The sequence below is a fragment of the Cololabis saira genome, chromosome 13 (genome assembly GCF_033807715.1).
Source record: "Cololabis saira isolate AMF1-May2022 chromosome 13, fColSai1.1, whole genome shotgun sequence".
Classification (NCBI taxonomy): domain Eukaryota; kingdom Metazoa; phylum Chordata; class Actinopteri; order Beloniformes; family Belonidae; genus Cololabis; species Cololabis saira.
Window position 1 is genome coordinate 12,676,188 of NC_084599.1, and position 25,097 is coordinate 12,701,284.

Sequence of the window (25,097 nt, forward strand, 5' to 3'; positions counted from 1 at the left end):
GCATTAACAGATGTTTTATTCACATGCTCCCCCATACAAATGCATAGGTTTTTGTTGCCATGGTAACAAGCTCCATAGGATAGAATGGGACAATTAGGCTTCAATATCTCAAAAGCTGTAAACGACAGCGTAATGAGACCTTAGTATGTCGTAGTCCATAGCAACCCGAGTCTTTTAACGTTAAATTAAAGTCTCTACGATATTGTGTTGCCGCGCAACAAGCGTCCGAAATTCCGTTAGCATCAAAATGAACAAAGTGGAATACCTCAAAAACCGTAATAGCAAGCTTGACGAGACTAAAATATGTTGCAGTACAAAGCGTCCCGGGTTTGTCAATGTTGTAATGATGTCTGTACGATAAACCGTTGCCTAGCAACAAACGTCCAAAATAAAAGGGATTTTTTTTTTAAATTGAAAGTTAAATATCGCAAAAACCGTAATAACTAGAATGATGAAGTTGTATGGTCCTTTAAAGACTATCGGGCCGAGTGTTTCAAAGTTTGAACGATGTCTCTACGATAAAGTTCGGCCGAGCAATAAGCGCGGGAATTTTTGCCTTTTTTTTTGCTTTTTGGCAACTAGCGTTGCCACGGTAACCCCTATTACTGAGAAAAGTAATACCCATCGAATCACGATGGAGACGCATCCAACGATGTATGCCATGCATGGGTGCACGTTGCGGTTCGGGCCGTATTAACGGACGAAAAAAAGTGCGGAATAATAATAATAATAAAAAAAGGGAAACCTTTCTGTATACTAATATATCGCCTTCATTTTTCAGGTTTTTCGGGCCGTGTTTTACTTTTGGGGGATTTTTCTTTTCCACATCAGAGCGGGGTCATGCTTTACACCCGCTGGTGCGCAGTGGGACCTTTGCGACTTTAGCATGTTAGCGAAACGCTAGCAACATTGCCTTTTGGGCCATTCTGGACGATTGCAATATGGTCATGCCACTACTTGGCATGCCCATAATAATAAGAAAAGGGAAACCTTTTCTAGATACTAATATATCGCCTTCATTTTCATGTTTTTCCTCATTTTTTCGGCCGTGTTTTACTTTTTGGGGATTTTTTTTTTCCACATCAGTGCGGGGTCATGCTGTACACCCGCTGGTGTGCAGTGGGACTTTTGCGACTTTAGCATGCTAGCAGCATTGCCCTTTGGGCCATTCTGGACGATTGCAATATGGTCATGCCACTACTTGGCATGCCCATAATAATAATAATTAAAGCTGCAAGCAGCAATGAACGGGCCCTCGCACTCACGGCCACCGCCCCCCATAAGTATCAGAAATGACACCACCCACGACTTCCTATGTCAAACCATTGAAAAGTTATAGCAGAAAAAAGGGACAACCAATCAGAAGAAGGGGCAGGGCTAATTCAGGCCAATGAAGGTCAAGGACTCCATACAGAATCTGATGACACCACCCACGACTTCCTATGTCAAACCATTCCAAAGTTATAGCAGAAAATCGGGACAACCAATCAGAAGAAGGGGCGGGGCTAATTAAGGCCAATGAAGCTTAAGGACTCATTACAGAGTCCCATGACACCACCCACGACTTCCTATGTAAAACCATTCAAAAGTTATAGCAGAAAAAAGGGACAACCAATCAGAAGAAGGGGCGGGGCTAATTTAAGCCAATGAAGGTCAAGGGCTCCATACAGAATCGTATGACACCACCCAGGACTCTCTATGTCAAACCATTCCAAAGTTATAGCAGAAAATCGGGACAACCAATCAGAAGAAGGGGCGGGGCTAATTAAGGCCAACGAAGCTTAAGGACTCATTACAGAGTCCCATGACACCACCCACGACTTCCTATGTCAAACCATTCAAAAGTTATAGCAGAAAAAAGGGACAACCAATCAGAAGAAGGGGCGGGGCTAATTTAAGCCAATGAAGGTCAAGGGCTCCATACAGAATCTTATGACACCACCCAGGACTCTCTATGTCAAACCATTCCAAAGTTATAGCAGAAAATCGGGACAACCAATCAGAAGAATGGGCGGGGCTAATTAAGGCCAACGAAGCTTAAGAACTCATTACAGAGTCCCATGATACCACCCATGACTTCCTATGTCAAACCATTCAAAAGTTATAGCAGAAAAAAGGGACAACCAATCAGAAGAAGGGGCGGGGCTAATTAAGGCCAACGAAGCTTAAGGACTCATTACAGAGTCCCATGACACCACCCACAACTCTCTATGTCAAACCATTTAAATGTTATGGCAGAGAAAAGTATTCTAGGGGGCGCTGTTGAGCCGTTAGGCCACGCCCATTAATGCAAACCATGAAATATCAAATGTATCGCCAAGTCTGGCTTGCATGCAAAATTTGGTGACTTTTGGAGAACTATCAAATATGGACCAATCACATGAAGGGGGGGCACGCCTTTTGGCGTCTAGCGTCGCCACGGTAACACTTTTGAAAGAGAAAAGTAATGCGTGGTGTCGCAGGATGTAGACGCACATTTTGATGTATAACACACCTGGGGGCACGTTACGGTTCGGGCTGAATTAACTGCCGAAGGAATGGCATAAATTTCGCCAAAATGACCCAATGTATTCAAAATGGCCGACATCCTGTTCGGTTTCGGCCATGGCTCCAAGAGACTTTTCTTTAAGTTGTGCCATGATACAGGTGTGTAGCGATTTTCGTGCATTTACGTCAAACCGTATTGTGGGGCTTGAGGCACAAAGTTTTCCGGGGGGCGCTGTTGAGCCATTTTGCCACGCCCATTAATGCAAACCATGAAATATCAAATTTATCGCCAGGCCTGGCTTGCATGCCAAATTTGGTGCCTTTTGGGGAACTATCACATATGGACCAATCAGATGAAGGGGGGGTGCGCTTGTTGGCATCTAGTGTCGCCACGGTAACACTTTTGAAAGAGAAAAGTAATGCGTGTAGTCGCAGGATGGAGACGCACATTTTGATGTATAACACATCTGGGTTCACGATACGATTCAGGCTGAATTAATTCTCGAAGGAATGGCATATATTGCTCCAAAATTACGCAATTAATTCAGAATGTTCAAAATGGCCGACTTCCTGTTCGGTTTCGGCCATGGCGCCAAGAGACTTTTCTTTTAGTTGCGACATGATACAGGTGTGTACCGATTTTCGTTCATGTAGGTCAAACCGTATTATGGGGCTTGAGGCACAAAGTTTTTTCTGTCGAACCAATCAGATGAAGGGTGGGCGCGCTTTTTGGCGTCTAGCGTCGCCATGGTAACGCTTTTGAAAGAGAAAAGTAATGCGTGTTGTCGCAGGATGGAGACGCACATTTTGATGTATAACACACTTGGGGGCACGTTACGGTTCGGGCTGAATTAACTTTCGAAGGAATGGCATAAATTTCGCCAAAATGACACGACTAATTCAAAATGGCCGACATCCTGTTCGGTTTCGGGCATGACCCCAAGAGACTTTTGTTTAAGTTGTCCCATGATACAGGTGTGTACCGATTTTCGTGCATGTACGTCAAACCGTATCGTGGGGCTTGAGGCACAAAGTTTTCAAGGGGGCGCTGTTGAGCCATTTTGCCACACCCATTAATGCAAACCTTTAAATATCAAATTTTTCGCCAGGCCTGACTAGGGTGCAAAATTTGGTGACTTTTTGGGCATGTTAAGGGGGGCAAAAAGGCCTTCACTTTGTCAGGAAAATAATAATAATTAAAGCTGCAAGCAGCGATGAACGGGCCCTCGCACTCACGGCCACCTCCCCCCATAAGCATATCAGAAATGACACCACCCACGACTTCCTATGTCAAACCATTCAAAAGTTATAGCAGAAAAAAGGGACAACCAATCAGAAGAAGGGGCGGGGCTAATTCAGGCCAATGAAGGTCAAGGACTCCATACAGAATCTGATGACACCACCCACGACTCTCTATGTCAAACCATTCAAAAGTTATAGCAGAAAATCGGGACAACCAATCAAAAGAAGAGGCGGGGCTAATTAAGGCTAACGAAGCTTAAGAACTCATTACAGAGTCCCATGACACCACCCACGACTTCCTATGTCAAACCATTAAAATGTTATAGCAGAAAAAAGGGACAACCAATCAGAAGAAGGGGCGGGGCTAATTCAGGCCAATGGAGGTCAAGGACTCCATAAAGAATCTGATGGCACCACCCACGACTCTCTATTTCAAACCATTCCAAAGTTATAGCAGAAAATCGGGACAACCAATCAGAAAAAGGGGCGGGGCTAATTAAGGCCAACGAAGCTTAAGGACTCATTACAGAGTCCCATGACACCACCCACAACTTCCTATGTCAAACAATTAAAAAGTTATAGCAGAGAAAAGTATTCTAGGGGGCGTTGTTGAGCCGTTAGGCCACGCCCATCGATGCAAACCATGAAATATCAAATTTATCGCCAAGTCTGGCTTGCATGCAAAATTTGGTGACTTTTGGAGAACTATCAAATATGGACCAATCAGATGAAGGGGGGGTGCACTTGTTGGCGTCTAGCGTCGCCACGGTAACGCTTTTGAAAGAGAAAAGTAATGCGTGGTGTTGCAGGATGGAGACGCACATTTTGATGTACAACACACCTGGGTGCACGTTACGGTTCGGGCTGAATTAACTGCTGAAGGAATGGCATAAATTTCGCCAAAATGACACAATTTATTCAAAATGGCCGACATCCTGTTCAGTTTCGGCCATGGCTCCAAGAGACTTTTCTTTAAGTTGTTCCATAATACAGGTGTGTAGCGATTTTCGTGCATGTACGTCAAACCGTATTGTGGGGCTTGAGGCACAAAGTTTTCCGGGGAGCGCTGTTGAGCCATTTTGCCACGCCCATTAATGCAAACCATGAAATATCAAATTTATCGCCAGGCCTGGCTTGCATGCCAAATTTGGTGCCTTTTGGGGAACTATCAAATATGGACCAATCAGATGAAGGAGGGGTGCGCTTGTTGGCGTCTAGCGTCGCCACGGTAACACTTTTGAAAGAGAAAAGTAATGCGTGTAGTCGCAGGATGGAGACGCACATTTTGATGTATAACACATCTGGGTTCACAATACGGTTCGGGCTGAATTAACTCTCGAAGGAATGGCATAAATTGCGCCAAAGTGACACGATTAATTCAAAATGGCCGACTTCCTGTTCGGTTTCGGGCATGATGCCAAGAGACTTTTCTTTAAGTTGTCCCATGATACAGGTGTGTACCGATTTTCGTGCATGTACGTCAAACCGTATCGTGGGGCTTGAGGCACAAAGTTTTCAAGGGGGCGCTGTTGAGCCATTTTGCCACGCCCATTAATGCAAACCATTAAATATAAAATTTTTCGCCAGGCCTGACTTGGGTGCAAAATTTGGTGACTTTTTGGGCATGTTAAGGGGGGCAAAAAGGCCATCACTTTGTCAGGAAAATAATAATAATAATAATAATAATAATAATAATAAAAATTCCTGCAAATACAATAGGGCCTTCGCACTGCAAGTGCTCGGGCCCTAATAATAAAAATTCCTACAGATACAATAGGGCCTTCGCACTGAAGGTGCTCGGGCCCTAATAAAAAAAATACAAATAATTCCTACAGATACAATAGGGCCTTCGCACTGCAAGTGCTCGGGCCCTAATAAAAATTCCTGCAAATACAATAGGGCCTTCGCACTGCAAGTGCTCGGGCCCTAATAATAATAATAAAAATTCCTGCAAATACAATAGGGCCTTCGCACTGAAGGTGCTCGGGCCCTAATAATTCCTACAGATACAATAGGGCCTTCGCACTGAAGGTGCTCGGGCCCTAATAATTAAAGCTGCAAGCAGCGATGAACGGGCCCTCGCACTCACAGCCACCGCCCCCCATAAGCATATCAGAAATGACACCACCCACGACTTCCTATGTCAAACCATTCAAAAGTTATAGCAGAAAAAAGGGACAACCAATCAGAAGAAGGGGCGGGGCGAATTTTCACCAATTATGGTCAAGGACTCGATACCAAGTCCGATGACACCACCCACGACTCTTTATGTCAAACCTTTCCAAAGTTATGGCAGAGAAAAGTATTCTAGGGGGCGCTGTTGAGCCGTTAGGCCACGCCCATTAATGCAAACCATGAAATATCAAATTTATTGCCAGGCCTGGCTTGCATGCAAAATTTGGTGACTTTTGGAGAACTATCAAACATGGACCAATCAGATGAAGGGGAGGCGCGCTTTTTGGCATCTAGCGACGTCACGGTAACACTTTTGAAAGAGAAAAGTAATGCGCATAGTCGCAAGATGGAGACGCACATTTTGATTTATAACACACCTGGGTGCACATTACGGTTCGGGCCGTATTAATTGCCGAAGGAATGGCATAAATTGCGCCAAATTTACACAATTATTTCAAAATGGCTGACTTCCTGTTCGGTTTCGGCCATGGCGCCAAGAGACTTTTCTTTAAGTTGCGACATGATACAGTTGTGTACCGATTTTTGTGCATGTACGTCAAACCGTATTGTAGGGCTTGAGTCACAAAGTTTTCCGGGGGGCGCTGTTGAGCCATTTTGCCACGCCCATTAATGCAAACCATGAAATATCAAATGTATCGCCAGGCCTGCCTTGCATGCAAAATTTGGTGACTTTTGGGGAACTATCAAATATGGACCAATCAGATGAAGGGTGGCGCGCTTTTTGGCGTCTAGCGTCGCCACGGTAGCACTTTTGAAAGAGAAAAGTAATGCGTGTAGTCGCAGGATAGAGACGCACATTTTGATGTATAACACATCTGGGTTCATGTTACGGTTCGGGCCGTATTAATTCTCGAAGGAATGGCATATATTGCTCCAAAATTATGTGATTCATTCAGAATGTTCAAAATGGCCGACTTCCTGTTCGGTTTCGACCATGGTGCCAAGAGACTTTTCTGTAAGTTGCAACATGATACAGGTGTGTACCGACTTTCGTTCATGTACGTCAAACCGTATTATGGGGCTTGAGGCGCAAAGTTTTTTCTGTCTGAACCAATCAGATGAAGGGTGGGCGCGCTTTTTGGCGTCTAGCGTCGCCACGGTAACGCTTTTGAGAGAGAAAAGTAATGCGTGGTGTCGGAGGATGGAGACGCACATTTTGATGTATAACACACCTGGGTGCACGTTACGGTTCGGGCCGTATTAACTGCCGAAGGAATGGCATAAATTTCGCCAAAATGACACAATCAATTCAAAATGGCCGACATCCTGTTCGGTTTCGGGCATGACGCCAAGAGACTTTTCTTTAAGTTACGTCATGATACAGGCGTGTACCGATTTTCGTGCATGTACGTCAAACCGTATCGTGGGGCTTGAGGCACAAAGTTTTCAAGGGGGCGCTGTTGAGCCATTTTGCCACGCCCATTAATGCAAACCATTAAATATCAAATTTTTCGCCAGGCCTGGCTTGGGTGCAAAATTTGGTGACTTTTTGGGCACGTTTAGGGGGGCAAAAAGGCCCTCCTTTCGTCAGAAAAATAATAAGAATAATAAAAAAAATACAAATAATTCCTACAGATACAATAGGGCCTTCGCACTGAAGGTGCTCGGGCCCTAATAATGTACTTGACAGGCTGTTAATGCTGTTACGTAAGTAATTTATTGAATTAGAAACTATGCTAATGGAGCCCACAGCTGAGATGAACAATTTTTTACATGTGCTTTTCTGAGATCAGAAAATAAAATTAAAGCTGCAAGCAGCGATGAACGGGCCCTCGCACTCACGGCCACCGCCCCCCATAAGCATATCAGAAATGACACCACCCACGACTTCCTATGTCAAACCATTCAAAAGTGATAGCAGAAAAAAGGGACAACCAATCAGAAGAAGGGGCGGGGCTAATTCAGGCCAATGAAGGTCAAGGACTCATTACAGAGTCCCATGACACCACCCACAACTTCCTATGTCAAACCATTCAAAAGTTATGGCAGAGAAAAGTATTCTAGGGGGCGCTGTTGAGCCGTTAGGCCACGCCCATTAATGCAAACCATGAAATATCAAATTTATCGCCAAGTCTGTCTTGCATGTAAAATTTGGTGACTTTTGGAGAACTATCAAATATGGACCAATCAGATTTCAAAATGGCCGACTTCCTGTTCGGTTTCGGCCATGGCTCCAAGAGACTTTTCTTTAAGTTGTGCCATGATACAGGTGTGTAGCGATTTTCGTGCATGTACATCAAACCATATTGTGGGGCTTGAGGCACAAAGTTTTCCGGGGGGCGCTGTTGAGCCATTTTGCCACGCCCATTAATGCAAACCATGAAATATTAAATTTATCGCCAGGCCTGGCTTGCGTGCCAAATTTGGTGCCTTTTGGGGAACTATCAAATATGGACCAATCAGATGAAGGGGGGGTGCGCTTGTTGGCGTCTAGCGTTGCCACGGTAACACTTTTGAAAGAGAAAAGTAATGCGCGTAGTCGCAGGATAGAGACGCACATTTTGATGTATAACACATCTGGGTTCACGATACGGTTCGGGCCGTATTAATTCTCGAAGGAATGGCATATATTGCTCCAAAATTACGTGATTAATTCAGAATGTTCAAAATGGCCGACTTCCTGTTCGGTTTCTGCCATGGCGCCAAGAGACTTTTCTTGAAGTTGCGACATGATACAGGTGTGTACCGATTTTCGTTCATGTACGTCACACCGTATTCTGGGGCTTGAGGCGCAAATTTTTTTCGGTCTGAACCAACCAGATGAAGGGTGGGCGCGCTTTTTGGTGTCTAGCGTCGCCACGGTAACGCTTTTGAAAGAGAAAAGTAATGCGTGTTGTCGCAGGATGGAGACGCACATTTTGATGTATAACACACCTGGGTGCACGTTACGGTTCGGGCCGTATTAACTGCCGAAGGAATGGCATAAATTGCGCTAAAGTGACACGATTAATTCAAAATGGCTGACTTCCTGTTCGGTTTCGGCCATGTCCCCAAGAGACTTTTCTTTAAGTTGTGTACTGATACAGGTGTGTAGCGATTTTCGTGCATGTACAACAAACCGTATTGTGGGGCTTGAGGCACAAAGTTTTCCGGGGGGCGCTGTTGAGCCATTTTGCCACGCCCATTAATGTAAACCATTAAATATCAAATTTTTCGCCAGGCCTGACTTGCATGCAAAATTGGGTGACTTTTTGGGCACGTTTAGGGGGGCAAAAAGGCCCTCCTTTCGTCAGAAGAAAAAGAAAAAGAAAAAGAAAAAGAAAAAGAAAAAAAAAAATTCCTACAGATACAATAGGGCCTTCGCACTGCAAGTGCTCGGGCCCTAAAAATCATGTTGCTCAAGTTTATTTGGTTGAACTCATATAGGGATAATTCAACCTGCAGTCTTTATTGCTGCTCTGGCTAATTCACCAAATAAATGTTACTATTTTAGATCGAGATGCAAATATCCCAATGACAGGTGGTCTAATATGCTAGAAAGCCAATCCATTTGCAACACATTTTCATCCATGCATGCTTAAGTGGTCATCATTATTAGCATGCGAGAGATATTGTGTGTGTGTGTGTGTGTGTGTGTGGGGTTTTTTTTTTTTTCAAAAAGGATGAATTCAAACAGGTCCATAAATCAAGCTTATAGATCCTCATCTCAAGCTATATTTATCAACGTGTTTGTCGTCTAGTATTGAAGCTCTCTGCTCGCTGCATGGTGGCAGTGCGACTGATGCTGCTGTAGTCCAGCCAGTTCGAGCTGCTTTTAGTATGGACGTGTGCGTGTGGGTGTTCTCATAATTCTCAAATGCAGATACGATTACACAGCAGCGCTAAGCTGAAATAATAATGGTGAGAGTATGTAGAAAAGGAACCAAAAAGTGCCTACAATCCACATTTGAGGGCCCATAAATACACGCATCCCTATTACTCTACAGACCCCTGCTGGTCTTCCTCAGTATTGCAGCTCAAAAATAATGGCATTTTACAATTGGTATTGCTGGAAGCATAAATACAATTAGAAGTCTTATTCGTTTTCCACTTTTAATCCTCCTTTGAGGAATAGAAGGGGATTAAAGTGTCAGCCAACGTCTTTCATCATGTTATAACTAATGCAAACCAATAAAACACAATGAGATAAGAATCAATGCACAAAATCAATAATGTGCATCTAATCAATGCTTTCTCAGCAAGGCTGCACAACACTACTTCTTTTTCACTCTCATTTTCATCTTACATCTTGTTACATCATAAAAGAAACACAAAAATCCTACAAAAAGCAATTAGAGTACATAAGACAGAATCATTTTAAACATGACAAAGCATACATTTTTATCATTAGAGGACAAGAGAGATATGCATGTTTAAATATTTGAATATTCAACGATAAATGTCATTGTTATGTAACATTTCCGTCCTTTATGCAGCAATAATTTTGTAGCGGTCTTATAATGTCTTAATTGGCATTTCCCATTTTCCAGGAAAAACACTGAGGACAAGCATATTATTGTTTTGTTTGTGCAGAGCAATTACAATGGTAATGACTGTATCTGCATCTCTCGTTTAGAATTGTTCTGGGTACCTGTGGATGTGTTTTTTTACGCACATCTGGATTAACAGGGTGCACAAACGCATATATACTGTGCGTTTCGTTTGCCTTCTGCAGGGTGACTGTGGCAAATTGTAAAACCTCCTCCTGCTCCTTCTGGGTTCTTATAAGACACATCGGCATGTATGTGTGTATTTCAGCAAGCCAGCGTATCCAACTGGGGCTTCTGGCATTTACCTGTGCCAGTTGAGCGGCAGCAGCTGTCACCCACGGCTCACCTCAGGGATGTTTCCTGAGTCGATGTGACAAGCTGATCTTTGGAAAGTTCACCTGAGTCCACGGGGTTTGTTCTGTTTAGTCGCATCCAACAGCATCAGCACTTCTTGGGGGTATATCGCTTTAGAACCAACAGGATCGAAAGCCTGCTCTCAATTCAAAATAATGGAAAATAATGACCTTCGTTATGCAGACAGATTTAATTCTTGTTAAAATATTGGCTTTTAAAAAAAAAAAAAAAAAAAAAAGGATGGCTTGCAAAATCTGAGACCAGGACTGATGTGTGTCACATTGTTAAAGAGTTAAACACTATTGATCGCATAAGTTAGTCACAGAACAAAGCTCTGCAGGTGTCAGTTTTAGCAGGCTCTGGCCCTGGGGAGCAGCTCACCGTGTTTGAGACAGAGCGGGGACAGATGGCTGCTTCAACCCACATACCGCATGTCTTATCAATTACCTGTCTGGCCCATGCTTATTATAATGCCAAACACTTCCTCGGTGAGGTATGTGAGCAGACTGTAGCTGTGGAAACAAACACTCTTTTGAGAAGTAGCTTCTGTTGCACCTGTGGCTATCAGCCTCTCCCTGGAGGGAGAGTTGATTTCCCCATGCTGCGCATCATGTGTCCCTGCAGTGTGTCACCTTCAGCGTAGTGGTGCTCAACTATGATCACTACCTGCTAAATGAGTCCTTTAACCTTACTCATGAGGTGCAGCAACATGAAAGTTTAATGACTCCCTGAGAAATTTGGGTCTGCACAGCAATACACGGCAGAAGCATACGCAGCAGAGAGTTTTAGTTATTCTATTTATTTATCGAAGTAGAGTTGATTTATAGCAATACTGACTAGGGCTGGGCGATTTTGGGCAAAAATAAAATCCAGATTTTTTTCTCTGAAAACCTGATTTTCGATTTCGATTTCGATTTTTTTGGTAAAACTACAAAAGACAATGGAATAAATTGTTTCAAATATTTTATCTTTATTTTTAAAGAAAAATAGCAAACAAATTTCCCTATTGGGAATGAAGTGCAATTGAAAGATACTGTAAATCCTCCTTGAGTTTAGTAAAGTGACAACATTTACAATTTTCTTGACCAAACAAAGATGACTAGACGAGCTCTGTCTGTAATGCAGCCAGCTGCAAAAAAGGAAAATCGATTTTCCGATTTTCCTATTTTTAACATTGTCTTGAAAAATAAATCCGATTTAGATTTAAAATCGATTAATTGCACAGCCCTAATACTGACCATATAAAACATGAAAAAACGTATAATATGTGGAGGGAAATGTCTTAATAACAAAAAATAAAAGCAATATACAGCCATTGGTTGCAAGGTTGCTGCAAACAGCCAAACACACCACAATGTCAAATGTGTTGTTGCTGCAACACACTAGTACCAACAAAATAGTGCACATGATTTATACAGTCATCCTGCAGTTGAAACCAATGACTTCACACAAAAAAACATATATTTGTGTGAAAGGTCTCCTCAGTCACCTGCTGTGAAGCAGCCTTGTATCATGAGAGTTTATAGCCTCCTGACTACCAGGAGCGGAGGGAATAAGATGGAGGACTACCCTGGAAAACAGAAATATAGCTCACCTTCACCAACCCTTCTCTCAGTTTGACTGATTTCCACCTCAAAATACACCATTGTTTTCAAGGACCACAATCTTTGTTGCTCCTCTTATAAAGCCATAAGTCATGAATCAAAACAAATGAGATATACATAGTGTGTAATTTATTAAGAATTGCCCATTTATCAAGATCGTGGAAATAGTAGGTATTTCTGATATAAAGCTAAATCCTTATTGGTAGTCACTTTCAACTGCTGCTTATGAGTGGGGAGTAAAATTACCTTTATTTGTTTTCTTTTTCCCCCGCTTGAACTGAAATAAAATTACATGAGTAATGTATTCATTTTGTAATTGTTAGGAGTCCTCCTCCTCTGGCTGGCAGAGCCAGCAGCTCTGCCATCTACCTCAGCTGCCACTAATCGCCAGCCCAGGCTTAAAAGAAGACCTGGACCTTCACTCAGTGCTTGATTGTACTGAACCCATGTGGTAACTAAATCAGGCCCTTCGGGAAACTTTCTCTAGCTTTTTTCAGTCCTTGAGTTTGTACCTTTGTGTTGTGCTTACCGGTACATTAATCCCTCTTTGTTTTTTGTCCCAAGGCCTTTTTTTGTTCCTGTGTCTACGTTGCCTCCCTGTTCCCCTCGCAGCCATTCTCGTGGATCTCCGTGACCCCCCCCCGCTGCCAACTCACGACGGACCCTTGTCTCCTGGACCCCCAACCATCGCTCCCCTGTTTCCTCTGCCTTCCCCTCCGGATCAACCCCTGAGTCCATTTTTTTCCCCTTAATAAACAGCCATCTGGCTCTTTATTTTAATCGTCTGGTCTCCTGCCTGTTTGTGGTTGGCTACTCGGATTCACCTCAGGCTTTGGGGTTGGACCCTACAGTAATACCTTTATTATCCCCAAGGGGGCATATTGTTTTATTGCTACCATTATTAAAAGAAAAAAGTCAGTGTTCACAACAATCGATAAAGCAATACAGTAAAAAAGAATAAAAATAACTTTGAGATTAAGGAAGTTTGACAGCAAGAGGGAGAAACTGGTTTTTACATCTGTTAGTCCAGCAGCTTAGCGTGCTATTCCTGCAGTTGCAGTAGGAAGCAGCAGAAACGTTCAAAAAGGAGATGGCATGGCTTATTTCTTCAAAAATCACAGAACTTGTAATAAAAATACAAATGCTAAAAGACTGTTTGTGCACCCAGCATACGCTTGTGGCTCAAAGGTCCCTCAAATGCCCGAATAAGTGTACGTAATGACAACTTCAACTGATGACAGAACAGCCAAATGGCAGGGGAGGTAGCTACATGATTCTTCCCAAAGTCTTCAATAATCTCCTCGTTTCGGCCTTGTTTAGAAAAGAAAACATTCACCACTTTAAATAGTTCGTCACCACAGGACCATGGTCCTAGCTCGTGGAGCTGCTTCATTTGGGACAGGACAGCAGTTCCAATAGACATTTGATTATGTGATGCCCTGCATGTTGCCTCTCTGGTATGGTTTACATTTGTATGTAAACGAATTCAAGTGGTGATAAAATGCATCCCTGGGGGGATCCCAGGCCTTTTCTGTGATTAAAATCACAGGTATTGTGACATAAAATCACTGTCCCAGGTGTTTCCCTGTATGTCTGGATCTATTATAATGTATAGCATTTCAAGCATGTGAATAGAAGAAAGAGCAATGGTTTGATTTCCAAATACAGGAAGGGACATAAAAAAATAATACAAATAAGAAGAAGCAGAAGAAGAAAAGAATTATAATAATTAGATTTAATAATGTAAAAACAAAATTAAGAAAGGAATGCAGGCCCCATGAACTAAATGTGTTAAAAAAAACTGTTTGGGACTCTCACTATTTGGCCCTTTACCCCATGCCCATTTAACATTTGTTTCCCTTATGGGCTCCATATATTTGGCCCACGTATGCTTCCCAAAATACTAAAACCACAAAGGACCCATCTCATTTGCCACTTTTGACCCAAGTAGCCCAGTTTTATTCATGTTCTTTTTTTTTTTTGACAACTGAAGCCTGCATGCTTTCGTCAAAATACAACAGAGACAGTCAAACCGCTCCCTTTAAACTAGAGCATGAGTTCATGTCTCCTTTTGAAGAAAAATGGTTTCAAGAGGTTGGAGTGGACCACTTGACTCCACGATGCTGAGCCTCTCCATGGGGAGCGCCTCATTAGAGTTCCATCCTACAGCTTCAAGCTGCTCAGCAAGTGTAAATTTGGGCACAAATTACACTTAATATCTTTCGAATCACATTATTACTGTATAACAGAGTGTACATAACACAGACTAAGTGCTCATAGAAGTGCACACTGAAGTGAAAAGTGACATTTTTAGTCTCAATCACTTACATTTCCCTCATCTGCAATTTGACCACTTAAAGTTGGCACCTGTTCCAAATTTAGGAACAATCTTTTCATGACTCAAGCAGTAATACGTTATGAAAGTGACATTTTGTGACCTTGATGATTTGCTATAATGATAACACAACAGAAAACATAACAAAAACGGAGCTATCATGCTCTTGTGGACATCATCTGGGGTAAAAGTGCTTTTCTGGTACAGAATGGATTTACATTTGAAATGGGCAATGGGCATGGTGTCAGCATGGTTTCATTACTGAGAGCCCCAAATAAGAACTCTACGAGGACCAAACATGTTGTGCCCATTAGGGATATAAATAGGCTAAATAGCCTTTAATTTTAGTAACATAGGCCGAGACTGGAAAACTCGATAGGTAAATACTGCTCAGAGTCCATATGGGCAAACACACGTGGGACTACCATGGAACAAACAGACAAACTCACTTGGGAGCCATGTTTGTAACCTACTTTTACCTCATCTGAGGTCCACACATGAGTGCTGGCTGGGCATTCCATCATTCTTCCATTGCAAATAGCCATTATAAAGTGTGTCCTTCATTTCTTATCCATTCCACTTTGAAAATGTAGGGCGTAAGAGGCTATTGTTAAAAAGGATTCTTACATGGGCTACATTTCACCAGTGGAACTGCTGTTGCTGCATTCCTCATAAATGCAACCACTGGGAGAAAATGAATGAGCTGCACCTAGAAGTCAACATTTTCAATTCAAAACATTAAGCTAAATATGCCATTATTGCCTAATTTCCTCCCTGAGTTTGGAAAATTGTTTAACTGCTGATGACAACTTTCTGTTACAATGGAAGAAGGAAAAGGAAAAGGGCTTCAACTACTGAAGTTTTGGTGTTTCATAATGGGAGATGAAGATGGGGAGGAAGGATAGGAGTTGGTTGTTTTTCAGCCACCCAAAAATGTGCTCTCAAACACTGAAAAGTAATTTTCTTTAAAAAGTATCCACTTTAAATGGCTGGTAAGTTAAATAATAGACACCTCTGATTAATAGTAGTCTTAATGATTATATTCACAAAATTCCAATGGCAATGGCTGAATTCAATATGCCATAATTTTTTATTTTTTTTTAAATGTTGTTTTTGTCTTATCTGCTTCATATTTTAATGTATCCAGTAGAGAGGATGAATTCAAGCATGTGTGTATTCAGAATGCATGAGTAATTTGGATGATTTAGTTTATGAGGCACCTGGTTCAACACGGATTTCAACATTAAAGGAGCATGAGGCAAGAATAAGAAACGAGACTCATTAGCGCCACGACGACCGTCGGGGTTCCTGCAGCCAACAGCGAAGCCGGCACGGGAGCACCGTTCAAATCAAGCTCTAAATATGACTTACAATGTTATCTTACCTGGTCAGTAGGAAATGAGCCATGTCAGCATCTGTTTTCAGTCCCAATTCAAGTTGAAGCTGCCTCCATGACTCAAACGTGTATCCAATGTTTACTCATGCGCCGTGTTTTTTTCCAATGGAGTGAGGCATCTCACTTCACTTCACCTCATACAATCTCTGCCGAGAGCCGCGCAGCACGACAGCGTCTCAGCGCAGCTGCGGGTAACAAAACTTAAAAAGTTCGGGAGCGTTTTAGCCTGGATACGGCGAATAAAAGAGGTTTGCAAGGTTTGCAAAGCAGACCTTGCTTATCACGGGAGCACGTTGGTAATGCACGAGCATTTGAAGAGAAAGCACCTCCGACAGTTGAACGAAACAGACTCGCCTTGTGAAGATAATACGCGTATTTTGGCTTTAAAAGAGAGCTTTAACGTTATGCCTGACTGTGCCTGACAAAAGTATTTTAAATTAAATGCATGCAGTCCGAAGAAGAGAGCCACCATGGACCCCTTTCTGCAAAAGAAGCAGACGTGTAGCAACAGGTGACTGCCCTCACTGAGTCAGTAGGGCTGATCTGTGATATGAGGCTCTCCATGGTTGAATGTGACGGGTTTCAACAAATGATGCACCAGTTCAACCCAGATACGTCCTGCCATCCAGAACCCATTTCACCCACTTAATGGAGAAAAAATGAAAGACGTTTTATTTTATTTTATAATTTATTTTTTATATAACACAATTGCCTGTCCTTGAAAAATAAAAAATAATGGACAGAGGTTTATTTATTTATGGATTTATGTCTATACTGACTGATCACTGAGCCTGTCCTTGGTTTTTTTATTTACTTTTTGTATGAACAGCAGCAAAGTTGAATAAAATATCTATTTTTCATTGAAGTACCCATCTTTCTCGTGTTTATTATCATTTGCCACATAATTAAAGCAACCTCATACTAAATTTAAGAAAAAAATACTAATTATCCGATTAGTCGACTAATCGTTTAAAAAATCGGTGACTAGTTGACTATTAAAATAGTCGTCAGTTGCAGCCCTATTTAAAATGCATTGTTTACTTCTAAAATGTTTATTAAAATTGACGTAAATTGTCAACCGGTCCATGAGCTTTTTGTTTATACTTCTGCTGGTCCTTGGCACAAAACAGGTTGGGAACCCCTGCACTAGAGGGCTCATTCTTTTTGGTTTGGAACGCTTCATCTGACATTATTACTAGAAAACTTAAAACGTATACACATTTTTTTCATAAGTCCTGCCTCAATCCTGCCTCATGCTCCTTTAAAGCTTTACATCAAGTTGCTAAAATCTTTTACTAATCCTAAATCACATCGCAGCCACCCGAAAGCATATCAGTGAGCAAGAGTCATTCCAAGCAGGGTATGACTCCATTCAAACTCACCTTGCTGGAAGCATAAAGTTACGTAGACTGTTCCTTCTGCATAATTGGATAGACGGGAGGATCAGGTGCCAGAGCAGTAGAAACGACTCATAAACAGCCTCAGCTGGCAGATAGGAGCTGACCCTGCGCCTCCATATGGTCCCATTCTAGCTGCCCAGCATGGCCCTTCATGCTGCTCAATTCTTATCAAATCAGGACGGCATGATTCACTTTCCTCTAAGTCTCCTAGGGCAATCATTTATGACTGGCGCTTATGTGGTGTGTGTGTGTGTGTGTGTGTGTGTGTGTGTGTGTGTGTGTGTGTGTGTGTGTGTGTGTGTGTGTGTGTGTGTGTGTGTGTGTGTGTGTGTGTGTGTGTGTGTGTGTGTGTGTGTTGGGAAGAAAATAAAAAAGGAGGCAAACAATCCCATCCATTCAACTGTCTCCAGGAGCATTGTTCTTTTAAATCAGACTTAATCAGTTTAGCTGCCTGTCCTGTGTTTTTCATATCCGGGGACAAGAAGACAAACATTCTTTGGATAATCCCCATCAGTTGCTTCAACAGTTGAGGCCCATAACTCACCACATCCTTCACCGACTCCGCCTCTGCTGACACATGACAGGCAAACAGGGCTCGAGTAAAGCAACAGGTGAGAGCAGGCTCATTTCGGTTTTAAACTGTGTGTCCTGTGTGTGAGCGAGTTGGTTCTCATGAGCTAAAAATGTCCATGACAGACTACTTATCCCCCATTTCTAGATAAATAAGAGCTCTTACCTACATGGATGAGCAGCCTCCCACCCACACACACACACGCACACACACGCAAACAGGTCATGCAGATGAAATCAAGCACACAACTTGACATTAATTACAAGGGACGTAGATAAAGTGCGGCACACCCACATCCCCAGAGGTTACATCATTCGGTATTGCATCCAAGGTTTTTGATTCTCTTTCTTTTTTATCCAGAATAATCCTATCACATCCTCTGTCTCTGCTTTAAAGCTTGTTGCCTCAGTTAAAGCTGGGGTCCATCAGCATCATACTGTAAATTACACGTGGCTCTGCATCCTATTCATTTCAACTGGGGAAAGGTTCTTCGGCCTCGAGTGGAATTGCTAACATAATTCAAAAGCCCCCTGTGCAGGACACAACAGATTGACGACGCGTCTGCGATACTAAGGGACTTGAAGTTTAATAACAGCAATGTATCAGAGCCCTGCACGTTAGGAGCAGCTTCTCTTTGGATTCAGCCTGGTTGTTGTCACGTCCCATATTTCTGACTCTATTCCTTCACTTCAAAATTCAAATGTGCATAGATTGCACTCATCGAATAAATGTCTACATGTGAACTCATACATTTTAAGCCATGCAAATGACATTTCAGTATTTAGAAGAAAAAGGTGAGCTTGTTTTTTTTTCCTCTCTTACTCTCTCTCACTCAAGTGCCTCTCATGCAAAGCCCCGGTGCCATAGCAACAGAGCTGCTAGAAGCATGTGACTGAATATAACAAGCACAGTGATAAGAATAAATAGTTATTGTATTTCCCTTTAGGGCATAGTTGCATGTATTATGTTTGACTTCTGAACCAGGCACATGCTGCAAGAACGAGCATGCAGAGGAGCAGACTTGATAGAAAACTGTCTTTTGAAAAAAAAAAAGTTCCGTCCCCATGAGCACACAAAACAATATTTGTGAGAAGAAGAAAAAAAGCCCATGAGAATGTAAAACTGTGACAAGCGCATGCTTACCCTCATTATGTGCTTTTTTTCTCTAATAACAAGTTCATTCATGCTACTTTCTGCTTGTACATCAAACAAAAGGAGCTCAAGATTCTTGTTCAAAACAGTTTACAAGGACTGACCAATAAAAAAAGAAGACATTAGACCCTGAACCCACTACCAGGGTCACAGAAGTCTGCAACTGCAATTCTAACCACTGAACTGTATCTGTGCACAACTGTTTATGGATATATGAGAACAGCATAGTTTGTTAGATAGAAACAAATCTTAACAAAAAGTATGACATTGCCAAACATCATCTCATCAATGATGACACAAGGTTTTTCCAACGGAAGGCTCTAATGAAATGAAATAAATGCATGTCAAATGAAACAAAATAAGTAAGAATAGAGAGGGAAGAAAAGAGATCAAACTAAGGAGGAGAAACTAAAGACATGCATGATCCAAGCACTCGCCACTGGCAGTACTGAGAAAGAAGTCAGAGTAATAAAATCATGCCATGAAGGGGGAAATCTTCTTGGAGCCTCCTCTGCTGTGTGTGAACAAATAAACACTTTTCAACCAAGCTGACATTGTGAGTCTGGGGATTGCTGTGATCAGCGACACCTTTTAGCTATGTTCTAGGTTGATGGGCTTTTTCTCTGGAGATTTAACACCTATTTGGCAGCAGATGTCGTGGTTAGTTAGCTGCAAAACAGAATGTAACAGGAAGTATGGGTGAAAGGGTTCATCTGATTGTAAATGTGGAAGAAAACCTTTTTTTTTTAAAGTGAAGACGAATGTAGAGACCACAAGCACCATACTCATACTGGTTATGACAGGTCCAAAACAAACAGTAGGTTAGTTTTAAAATGTGTTGCATCCCTTACCCTGGCACAGAGTAAACCCGAACCTTACATGCAAACCTATGCAGGACTGTCTCAGAAAATTAGAATATTGTGATAAAGTTCTTTATTTTCTGTAATGCAATTAAAAAAACAAAAATGTCATACATTCTGGATTCATTACAAATCAACTGAAATATTGCAAACCTTTTATTATTTTAATATTGCTGATTATGGCTTACAGTTTAAGATTAAGATTCCCAGAATATTCTAATTTTTTGAGATAGGATATTTGAGTTTTCTTAAGCTGTAAGCCATGATCAGCAATATTAAAATAATAAAAGGCTTGCAATATTTCAGCTGATTTGTTATGAATCCAGAATGTATGACATTTTTTTTTGTAATTGCATTACAGAAAATCACAATATTGTAATTTTCTGAGACAGTCCTGTATAAGCCGTATAAAGCCTGTATAAACAGTGTACTAAATCAAAAAATTGAATTCTAATGTTCAGAATTGTGCTGATGAAGCACAAGTCCTGCCTTCTTGAACAATGTGGAAAGAATTGTATAATCTTTTTATTCCCCTGAGCTGGAAGCAGTTTAAATGTATTTATGTAGCAAATGTGCTTTTTGGTTGTTTTTTTCCCTTTTAATTGCTGTGTAGGTAGGAATTGAGGATGTTTGTTAATATCCATGGAAGATTTCTCCACTGCAGTTTAAACTCTTCAGCATTCAAGGATACACAAACATGTTGGGTTTTTTGGAGCATTGTTGTCTATCATAATTATATTCAAATAAAAATATATTATTTGAAGTCTGAAAATTAGACAAATAAAATGGAGGTTGAATGGAAGACATGTAAAGGCAGGGTAAGCAATCTCTTAATGGCATTGAGCTTGTTTATATGTGAAACCAAACATCGACAAAACACTGAGTGAGTGTGTCCCTCCCCACCCCTCCAGGGTTCCCGGAGTAAACCTTTAAACCATTAAAGGAGAGTACCAGTGTATGACAATGTAGGTGCATTTTGGGAAACTCTACATTTCAGAACAACTTACTTCAGGTAATTAGCACTTGACAATCCATCCACTTCTTCATCTGCAAGCCAAAACTTGAACCATTTATTGTGAGAAGTGTACCGTGTTCATCACTCATTCAACTATGTGAAGGTAATAATAGTGTACTGCAAAAGCTATACTTATACACTCAAAATAGCAAGTAAGCTGGATGTGTAAATGAGGTTTTGAGAGGTTTCAACATCTCAATGCGCATAAGAGCACCGAGATATCTCAATGTCACTTGTCAGTAATTAAGGGCTAATTATGGTCTTACTTACGGTACGATTTAAACGCTGATGCTCTGAACCAAACTTCTAGACATCTAATTAGCCATTATCACCACCTTTGTTGCTTCTACTAAGTATGAGGTTTCTACTTTTCCTCTGCACTATTTGTCTGTGTGAGTCCAGAAGAAAGCATCGCAAGAGGCACCTAGAGACAAAAATGAATGGTTTGGCTGTCAGGGTTGTTGCGTGGGTTAGAGAGGATTAAAACTTTTGTTCTCTGTTGCTCTCTTATTTTGTTTTGTTTTGCTTATTCTTTTTCTGTAAGTGTTCTCATTGCACACTTTCAAAGGCCCTGCAGCAACAATGGGGGCCTCATCTTCGCCCAGCTGATTTAGATACAACACACTAATCTCTCTCCTGCTCACAGTTTTTTGTAGCTCCAGCAATAAAAATGCACCAGGAGAAAATCTCAGAAGAGGAGGACATAAAAGAGGGGAATGCTTCTGTCGCTCCTGCAAACTCTGTAAGTCTTTCACACACTGCCCACCTAATCACCCTGTATCAGTGTGCATTCACCATATGTCTATGAAAGTGTGATTAAATCCTTTCACTTGCATCGCTCTCTTCCACAGTAAACTGAGAAGGTTGTTTCTTAAGGAAAAGGTGGCCGGGACAACTGAGGGTAATTAGATATAGAAGACATGCAGCACATAAACAACAGAGAGCAGTCCCCCACCCATTTGATCAGAATCCTTCACACACTAACGTGATCTGTTTCTGACACGACTGCTTCTCCACACAATTGCACCTGTGAGCCTACATGTGCTCTCTGTACACAGGCTGTTTATAATTTATGAGCACAGCAGCAGGGGGAACGATGAGAGGAACCAGAGGGCCATCGCACTGAAGCTGGCATTCATCCGACCTTTCGCAGCTTTGCTGGTGGATCTCCGTGAATGCATGTGTGTGTGGGTGGGTGGGTGAGTGGGTGGGTGCATGCGCGGATTTGTTTGCAATGTTTGGGTGGCAGGTGGTGGGGAGAAATGTGTGAGAGGCTTGAGGAGACAATGGCTTGTGGTATAGATGATGAAGAGTGTATTCCACTGAGATGTTTTGATTAAAAACAACAGCAGTTGTGATGCACGGCTTGAAAACAAAGAAACAGGATTCTGACAAGTTTTCTTTAATGTGAACAGGCATGACTATTACAGTACCTTGGGTAAAGCAGGGCAGACTTATACTTGCTCTAGAAGATGACACTGATAAAAGTTAACTGCACAAACATGACACTAACATAAGCACTGTTTATACCACAATTTAGTCCCTGTGGTATAGCGTTGGGTTTATTGCCTTCTGCAACTTTGAAAGCACTGTAATGGTCTTTACCAGATGCTGCTACGCACTCATCTTTGCGCCACCTCTTACTGACAAATGAGTTGCTCTGTCAAAGGCCTCTGTGTGCAGCTGTAACCTCAGGCTACCAATAGCTTTTGCGTTGATTGTCCTGGCTGCGTGATGCATTCACATGTGGTATTTCCCATACATCGGGAGGAGAGCACATGCTGTGAAGCCTGAGGAGCCTGGCAGGGTGCCGGCTGATTGCTACATGCACACTGTGCTTGTGCGACTGCGTGCACAGAGTCTGTATTCTTTATTTGGTGGTGAAAAAAGCAGGAGGGACAGTTGTGCGAGCGGCTGAAGCGACGTGGGGTGCGGAGGAGGAGGAGCTGTCACAAAGAGCCTGCTTCGGTCACTGCTGCCTACACAAACAGACTCATCAACTCTGTTTCATTTCACTCATTTACAACGGTGGCACCAGCTGAGGTTATCAAGGGGGAAAACTGCCATTGCCCCTAACTTTCATTAGAAAGGTGTCCCTAATGTCCCTGCACAATCAAACTTTCAGTTTTTAACAAGCAATTTGGATAAGAGCTCATGTGAGACATATATCCGTCATTTCATCTCTTAATTAAAAGACAAGTTTATATGCATGATTAAAATACTAATCTGCATTCCAGTGGTTACCCATGTCAAATTAATTACACATAGTCTCCACTTATTGAACCTTGAAGCAAATGTTTTAATATTCATCTGCATAACCCAATAGATGAATGTTTCCTCAAAGCGGATTAATCTCATCACCTTGGCCCAGCCTAAGAGGAAAGTTAACTTGACATAACTATTCCAGCTTTGGAAAGGACCTTTATTTTCCCTCTTGTCCCGCTACAGTCCTCCATTTTCAATTTGCTTCATAATGTGGATTATGCCTGTCTACACGTGGTTCCTCTTTGTATGTCATCTGTATTGAGCCAAAGCAGAAATGTTCCCTTCATAATCTTGATGATTATTCCCTTCTGTGGTTGTTTTGAGCCACATGATGAAGGTAAAAGCTACCAGGGTAGAAAGAAAATATGGCCACAAAGAAAAAAAATCCTTATTAAACCATGGAGACAGTTCTCATCTGTCACTGAATTAGAGCATGAAAAACACAGCTGGATTATTACAGTTTCTAAATATTCATACTATGCCTATTTTAAGCCTGAAATTATTAACAAATGAACATACGTAATGATGCAGGATTCCCAAAGAGACTACAAACCCACCCGAAAGCAATCAGTTCCTGAGCCTGTGTTCGTTATGATGCAGAAAATATCTGCAGACTTATAAATGTGTGAAGGTAGAAAATCCACACATTAATGAGTGGGTGTGTAATGTTAGGATATGTGTTGGGATACTATAAGATCCTCAGAAAGCACCATGGATCCTGTAAAAATTCAATTCAATTTTATTTATATATAGCATCTATTACAACAGAGGAACACTTTAGTCTTGCGCTTTCCAGAGACCCTCTCTCCTGCAACAAGCAACAATACGTTGCAAAACATTATCAATGGAGAATGCACATACATCATATACATCATGATGGAGGCTCACAAATGATTAAACCACTAAACCGCATAAGTTGCATACTTGCAGAAGAAGAAAGTGTGACTCTAGCCTCGGCGATTCCCAGGTGAGGCTGTCACAAACAGCCAGTACCGTGTGGCGGGCTGACGATGGTGTGAGCTAGAAGGGCTTTCCCAACTCATTTTTCCAAAACAAAACTAATACAGGCCCACATTTGGTCAAACCTTTTTATCTTCTTTCTTCTTAAATTAATCTTCTTAGATTCTCCCTCCAATTCTTACATTTTCTGGGAGGCTAAACATTACTTGTATACAGGCATGGTTACAATAGAAGCCTCATAACCGTGGCAGATCATCGGTCTTATATGTACTTAACACTGAGAGCTGACAGAAATCACAAATCATATAAGCCTGCGTCCCTGCAGCTATCATAAAAATCATGGTACACTGGAGAAACTAAATTTATGTCTGCGAGAGCAGGAGAAAATACAATATAGACAGATGTGAGCTCAAAATGAAATACACAGAGGAAATTCTGAAATAAGAAGTAAGAGCTAACGCACAGGTCCCATTAGCTCATTCCATTTTCATCTACAGAGAGTTTAAATCCCTTTTCTGTGCACAACATTTAGTTGACTGTGTTGATTTTCCCATCTGACTCTCCCTTTTTCTTTTGTTCTTACCATAGAACCTTCATTATCATGTTAACCCACTGGCTTGCAGGGCAGCTGTTGCCCTTAGCAACTGTCCATCAAATTCCCTTACACTGTTTCTCTGTTTCTTCTTTTAAAATGGATCTCTGTCTGGTCAGAGATGTGTTGCTAGGCAAAGAGAAAATCAGATCCCCCATTCAGTGCATCTAAATATATTTACAGCTAACTCCTAAAAGTG

At 41.7% G+C, this 25,097-nt stretch overlaps 1 protein-coding gene across 4 annotated transcripts in view; it reads right to left on the reverse strand.

Moving 5' to 3' along the window:
* yjefn3 (YjeF N-terminal domain containing 3) overlaps positions 1-25,097 on the reverse strand; it is a 56,129-nt gene that overhangs the window by 18,276 nt on the left and 12,756 nt on the right. The window contains exon 1 of one of the 4 annotated variants that reach the window (XM_061737736.1): positions 17,466-17,664. The exons of 2 other annotated variants lie outside the window; for them this stretch is intronic. In XM_061737736.1, coding sequence (XP_061593720.1) covers positions 17,466-17,479 — 14 coding nt within the window. In that variant the 5' untranslated portion in view covers positions 17,480-17,664. Of the gene's footprint in view, positions 1-16,071; positions 16,177-17,465; positions 17,665-25,097 lie in introns of those variants that run through there. One more of the 4 variants, XM_061737735.1, reaches the window with a different exon arrangement.